Source organism: Ptychodera flava, chromosome 10, assembly GCF_041260155.1.
Source record: "Ptychodera flava strain L36383 chromosome 10, AS_Pfla_20210202, whole genome shotgun sequence".
Taxonomy (NCBI): Eukaryota; Metazoa; Hemichordata; class Enteropneusta; family Ptychoderidae; genus Ptychodera; species Ptychodera flava.
In genome coordinates, this window is record NC_091937.1 from 32,607,505 (window position 1) to 32,615,049 (window position 7,545).

General features: G+C 37.4%; 1 protein-coding gene across 2 annotated transcripts in view; it reads left to right on the top strand.

The window, feature by feature from the left end:
• LOC139142554 (uncharacterized) overlaps window positions 1–3,251 on the top strand; it is a 30,811-nt gene extending 27,560 nt beyond the window's left edge. For both annotated transcript variants that reach the window (XM_070712524.1, XM_070712523.1), the window contains exon 13: window positions 743–3,251. In XM_070712524.1, the coding sequence (XP_070568625.1) occupies window positions 743–786 (44 nt within the window). In that variant the 3' untranslated portion in view covers window positions 787–3,251. The remainder of the gene's footprint in view (window positions 1–742) is intronic.
• The last annotated feature ends 4,294 nt before the right edge of the window (window positions 3,252–7,545 follow it).

Below are 7,545 nucleotides of genomic sequence, written 5' to 3' on the forward strand. Positions count from 1 at the left end.
TGACCGGTTTCAATGGTTACCCGGGCCAGTGAAGCCTTTCGGTGTTTTCGACGTCAAAGTAGACGCTTAACGCTAGATGTAAAATATCCATGCGCGCACTGCTATTTTGACTTTCGTTAAAATCTGTTGATGCTGGTCGATAATGGTAAAATTGTTTGAAAATGCCCTGCATGTAAATAAATGCCATATAGCATTAACTGTGAAGAGGCATGTAATAAAAATATTATTGCCTGAATACATGGGTTATGTGCCCTCGCAACAGGAGACAATTTGCCCTCCTGGCGTCAAGCAAATTGTCACCTGCTCTAGGGCACCTAAACCCATGTATTCAGGCAATAATATATAATGCAAACTCGAAAAAAATAATATTGCAGGATCGCTACCTTATAACTAACTTGTGACATTTTATATATGAACAGGATACATAATATCAGTGTACGTACGGAAGGCACTAAGGCTTTATTGATAATTACTTTTTTGTAACGTAGTTAATCAAAGCATTTATTATCCATTGTAATATGACGGTTCTGAAGGACAGAAGGAGAATCCAACTTGTAATGACAACAATGACAGAATAACAAGTTTTGACCAAAAAATGATAACAACAAACTATGACATCTGTTGTCACTGAAAAAGGCTCTTTTATCAGTTTTATCCCCCGTTTTATTCACGCAAAATCTTACTTGAAATGTGTTACTCGCTTTTCTGAAATATTTACTCGTAACTCTTTTTTTATTCACAGTTTTCCGACCGGAGAGACTTTGGCTGCATGATAGCCCTGAGTAGTACAGTACTAATTGCTTGCAACAGTGTGAACGTCCATAGGTTTATAATGTAATTTGATAACGAGAAAGACGATTTTTGCGTTTCTGAGAAGTCAGCTCAAAACGGATTACACAGGCTACTTAAAAGATATCATACAGGTCTACTCAGTTTATATTTAAAGTAAAACAATGGTAATAAAAAGAAAAACGACAATTAAAATTGGGTAAAATTTGAGTTTGCAGGCTTTTTAGTTTTAGACATTAACAAAGCAAGACACACATTAAGTTACAAACCAATTTGTAACTTTCGGCAGCTAAGAGATATGTTGTTACCGTCATGAATGTTTAAATTGTTAAACTTTTTGCTACGTGATTTGCCTAAAGGACGTATCCTGCTAATCATCGGTTGTCTAATATAACGCAATCAACATTTTATAACAGAACTTGACCAAAATTTGTTGTGTGTGGTGAGGTCAAGGGCGTGCTGTTAATATCAAGAATGTTTTAACCAGGAAATGATAATTATTTGCGTGACAAATGTCAGAAATATATTCTTGATTTATTTAATTTGCATGTATTATGATGCGAGGCAAATAATCACGAGGGACAGGAAACAGAGAAAATGGCAATGACAGTAGGGTCATTTTGAACCACTGCTTCGTGACGGTATAGGTATCTGGAACGGGTATAGCGTACCCTGCTAGCATTCTACACCCGTCAAGATTGACCCAAGTGACAAAATTGGAAAAGAAGGCATATGAGGAAAACGCATCTTCAATTGTGAGAATTTTTTCATTGGCATTCATATATGAATCGAAGCATGTTACAAGGGTGATTGTTGTAAAAAGCAACATTATTACCTAGATTCCTAGATGCTTCTTATTGTTTCTTTTCCTAGAATCAGTACTATTGAAAATGAATGATCATTCAGCATTACTATGATGAAAGAATTTCTGTGTAGTGACGTAGGTGTGTTACATTCTTAGCGTTTCGTGGATCTAACTCATCATTTCTGTGTCCTTAAAGGACCATTACCTCTGTTATACAGGTCATTCACTTTTACATCAATTCTGCATAAAGGTTAATAATCAGGTTCAGACGTGTGAAGTATGTGAGATGGCGATACGGATCGTTAGAAATCAGACATGTAAATAATTCTTATGGGATTTATAGTGTTGGCCATTTATATGAAACATTGGTCATAAATACGTCATTACTAAAGGGGGACACAAATGATGAGATGATAACTCTAGGTAAATAACCACTGTACAGATTGTATATGGAAGGTGTCTTTACGAACACAAGCATTCAAGAGAAGGGACAACCTGGAAGGATGTAACATCTTGGTATACGAGATAAACAGTGTTAACTTTGAAAACTTTGAGCCTTTCCACTGTTTCTGTATCCCGACATCTTCTCGCTAGCTATTCCCAGAAGGGAGAAGGTTGGCGGTAATAAATGGTGAAGAATCCGGGTATACATGGCAGGCTCCGGTTGGAAACGTTAACACCGAGTGGAAGAACGTGCAGCGCGAATAAGACTCCGCTGAGAACTGTTTCTGTGTAAAGTTACGGACACTAAAAGCTCAACAGTCAATTAAGGACGAAGACGAGGTTCGATTATCATCAACTTCGAAGACCGACTTAAAATATCATCTAAAACAAATGAAAGGTGTACTTTTCATAATGAAGGGACAGAACCCTTTCCCTTTGGTTTTGTAAGGGTGACCGATTAGCGGTGCGTCACCGATTATATGGATCAGTTACACCTAAGTTTTATTTTTGACCGAGAAAAGAAGCCGTATTTCTCACGTTGTATCACTATATGTAAGAGTGTACTTCAACTGTTTAGTAGAACTGTTAACCATAGTTCCTTGAGTCACGTAAGGTTTCCTTATTTTCTAGATATTAGTGGTTGTATGGTTTTGATTTCACTGTTTATTTCAAAATGAATTTTCATGCGGGACGCATTCATAGAGAACAGAGAAATGTTACAGAGGTCATTCACCTTGACATCAATTCTGCATAAAGGTCAATAATCAGGTTCAGAATTTTGAATTATGTATTATGGCGATACGGATTGTGAGAAATCAAACAAGTAAATAATTGTTATGGTGTTTATGGTGTTGGCCATTGATATGAACGTTGGCCATAATACGCCATCACTAGAGAAAGGACACTAATGATGAGATTGTACCTGTATGTAAACAACCACTGTATAGATTGTATATAGAAGGTGTCTTTACGAACACAGTCACAAAAGGTACAGTGAACTAGGCAGACAAGCACTTGACTGTGGAGAAGGGATAACAATATGTAACACCCATGTATGAGAGATAAACGGTGTAATCTTTGGAGAATTTTAGTCTCTAAACTGTTTCTGTATCCCGATGTCCTCTCGCTAGCTATTCCAAGAATGGAGATGGTGAACTGTAATACCTCTTTTCTAATGAATTGGAGTAAATTACTGTATTATATCGGAGAATAAGTGCATGCATGTAGTTTATAGGGAGGCAGTCGTCGGAACTCTGCTCAAATGTTGTCAGGGACCCTACAACCAATGTAAACACTGTATCTTGGGTACGTTGGCGATTGATGAAAGTAAAGACATGTTTGTTAACAATGAATATCTAAAAACTTAAATGTTGCAGTTATGTTGACTTGCTACATCTAGATATCATGCACGAAATACCTTGTAAACAAGAAAGTCGCACACGCACAATTACGACGACTGCCTCCCTTAAATATGATGATACGCTTTGTGTAAAATTGTCTTCTTTTAACGCTTTATGTAATTTTCTCAGTTTGCTCATATGCCTTGCACCGACTTGCCCACGAAAACATTGCTATTCATAGAACTAGTTTTTACGACAAGTGAGTTAGCATCTCTCTAGTAGTGGACATTCAGGTTAGCGCTAAAGCGTCACCTCAGGAGAAAGTTTTAATGCGACAGGATTGCCTTCAAGGACAGCAACACAAACTTCGTAACCTTCAAAACGAAGTAAAACCTCGTAAGCTTAGCCTGAGACCAACGACTTTAGTTTAATCTTTCATATTGCTATATGATTAACTTAAAGCTTTAAAAAAAGTATGCCTAAATTTTAACATTTTCAAAATGCCGTTGGACTTTTAATACACACAGTTCCGATGAAGCAAGGGTTTCCGAGGTTAGATAACATCTTAATTCGAATAAATGCAAGCTAAAGGAAAACTCATGTTTAATCTTGACGTGTTGATAATACGAAGCAATACGACTGATCGTATCGATAGGCAGTATTCGTTAGAATAATTCATGACTTTCGACTATGTAAAACACACACATATCTAATTCTTTGCGCATTGTGTGTCTCTTCTGGACAATGCACGGGGTAGTGGCATCGTCGATCTTTTCACTCTTTAATAGGCTAGCACATAACATCACCCTATGAAGCTTCAGCAAGGTATGTCATGACTATACCACAGCTTATATACGCTTTCGACGGTCTCTTTTGCATTTGGGGATGCGCAATTTTGCCAAATATAGCTGGTAAAATTGCTACTTCACTTAGGCCAACATTAATAGACATAATGTTGTGAACTGTGGGCGACTACCTCTAGGTTTTACCACACCAACAAATATATAATAATAGCCACTACAGTAACATTTGGGTTACTGTCACTAAATTTCGACAGTTTGTGCAAATGGGTCACTCGAGAAGAGAACTGCTATCTGCAAATAACAAAGTGTGAGAGAGAGAGAGAGAGAGAGAGAGAGAGAGAGAGAGAGAGAGAGAGGGGGGGGGAACACGGGGATGAGTGGGCAATCGGCTCAGATCACGATACTCACATTGAGCCTAAGGCCCATAACGTGTTTACAGTCTGACTCTGCCAACGATTGAAGAAAACCAGTTTACTCCAGATAGCTTACACTAAGCCTGCTTTGGCAAAATTGGTTTTAGACGAGTTGGCTTTTGACCGAACTTACGGTTAACTCCGTTGCCAGGCAGTTGCCAATTATCGTAACTTACTCACAGTGTTTTACATAAGTGACAGGGTTTCCATACGGAAAGTCCGAACTTATCAAGCACTCTGTTGCGGATATCAAGCAGGCAAAAATACTGGTGTAATGTGTAGAAAGAATCACAGTTACACTCCTGTTTACAATTCCATCGATTGTGCATGTCACGTCCTTTGAAAGTACAGAAGAAGAGCACGTAGCCGTCTGACTCCATAAATGCTTATCTCCAATCGATTAAAATGATCACATATTTGTCGGTAGCCGAATTACTCTAGTATCTTTCGCTTTACTCTCGTTAAGTCCAATAAAGGTCGACAGAGCGGACACGATAAAACGTACATCTAAATCTACAATGGCCAATCAAACTGGAATTGTCTCGAAGAAACATGAAAACGGTAAAGGTTTGTACATGATAACTTTGTTGTGTAGAACCAGACAAAATTAAGATTTTGAGTCTTTATATTGTAACTCCACTTAACAGGCTTCATTCATGAATTATACGATCTGGTTATGACGGAAGTCAATACCATGAGTGACAAATCCATATCTCAAGAAGACCATGAGATACCAGTAATTAAAAAATAGTCGATTTTTATGGTGCTATATCAATACAATATTACTGATCAAAAATTTTCCACTACTTTAAATCTGTACCGATTTCGAGCTTGCTCGATCGTAGCGAGAAGCGGGGAGAGGAGGCCATTCTTTTTTTTTGTTCACACTGAGAGTTGTCATGTCAACAGGTGTGGTGCGTGCGACAGCCCTTTCTACCAGTTTGGAGGCTGGCCGTGCCGTGCGAACGGTAGAATGTTTGCAAGAGCTTGTCTAAAAATTACTCGATCTTTAATAGAATAATTAAGCACGGGATAATATTACAAGATATTTAGCTACCCGAAATACCCTTTTTCTCAAAACCCTGCGAAATTGTACGACGGCAACATCGCATCGTAGGCGGCCATTGTTTGTTTACTATAAAATTGAAAAATGCAGTTCGAACACTCAAAAACTGCTGACGTTAAACGTATATTACAGCATAATTGCAGTGCTTGCGCATTTTGCATTATAAAAAATTCAAATATCGAGTGTTGCTCTCTTTCGTTTTCAGACGTTAGTATAGTAAAATCAATTGGGATTTTCGTTCGTTGAATTTCGCATCAAACTAAATTATTTTGTTACTCTGTGTAATATCGTCTGCCGTTCACTTAGCTTTCAGAATATTTGTCGAGTAAGACTCAGAAACTGCGCATTCTGGTACTTATTGCAGACGGAATAATTTTACCGCATTTAATCAATTTGCCACGAATACTGACTTCCGCAAAAAACGGGTGTTTCATATGTCTTCTTCATAGGGATTGGACCGGAAGATCCGTCGTTCGAGGGCGCTCTCATCAATTAAGCAAATAACTATAAATTATGCAGGCCATATCCACAAAATATTTAATCAGACCTAGATCTTTCCATGATGATGCTATGAACCAAATAATACCATTTTGGCTGACGCATGATTGGAAAATATAATAAAACTCCACACACCATTAATAGTTGCACATAGAACCTATGCCACTTAGGTTATTCACCCTTCATGCATAAAAAGTGAGAAATCAGTTTACAAAATAACTGACAAGGAAGTAAATTTCAGAAAAATAGACTCTTTTGGAAAACAGATAATCCACTGACAATTGGTACAGAAATGGTAAATTGATATGCAAGGTTTTCAAAGACGTGGAAGAACAAGATACGCAGTGAAAGTGAGATCAACATTGAGAAGTGGCTTCTGTTACCAAAGTCATATATAGCCATAATAATGATTTGTTTCATCGAAGCTTTCAATGCAAATATTACATTGCTCTATGCTGTGTATGTAAAGTGAAGAAAGCAATATTCTTTGATTTTGACATTCAGTTACCTATTTGACCTGCATGTGAAATGTTTCACCGAGTGAAAGGTAAGATTTAAATGTCAGGGTCAAATGTCACACTGCATCCAACCATACCGTAGAGGTGCAATGTCAAGATCAATGGATGATACACATGTAAACAGACATAGTGTCATCATTTTGTTCCGTAAACAATCTAATAAAAAGAATTAAGGCGTTAAATATTTACCATTGCGATTTTTTGTATGCCTGTTTGGTTCTTGGTTCACAGTCATGCTTTTCACTCAACATATTTCAATGACAGTGCTGTTGTACCTTTTGAGAGTCAAATTCATTTCTCCTGACCATTGAACATTCACTTTGTTCCTTTAATGAATGTAAAGAATGAAAACAAATCAAGGACTACCGGGGTTACATATATAAGGTAGACAGCAAGATGACGGAGTTCGTACGTTTACAGAAATTTAAGCAAGATAATGAACTCTGGTAAAATATTCTTCCCCTATTATGGAATGAGACTATTGTATCATTATTGTTTTGGAATTAACATGTGTTCGTATTTTGTGATATGAATAACTGCAGGGACACACACCTCTGATATCAAATTCCACTGACTTAACTTTTGAGTTCTGTGAAATACTTGATGGTTGCAAAATGCAAAGAAACTACAGTCTACCACGCACTTCCATTTTGTAAGGCTCCTCAGCGACATGAGTTACGGGAATGCAGTTGATGGAGCGCCCCCAAGTGACCAATCTTCAATTCTAATCAGGCATATTTTTCTTGGCGGGTCTAGTACAAAAAGAACTTGAATATAAGCTTGATGACATGATGTAAAATGAAATATCCCAGTTTGGCTCATGTTTATTATGTGTACAGATACCATGCTGATGAAAAACAAATAAATAC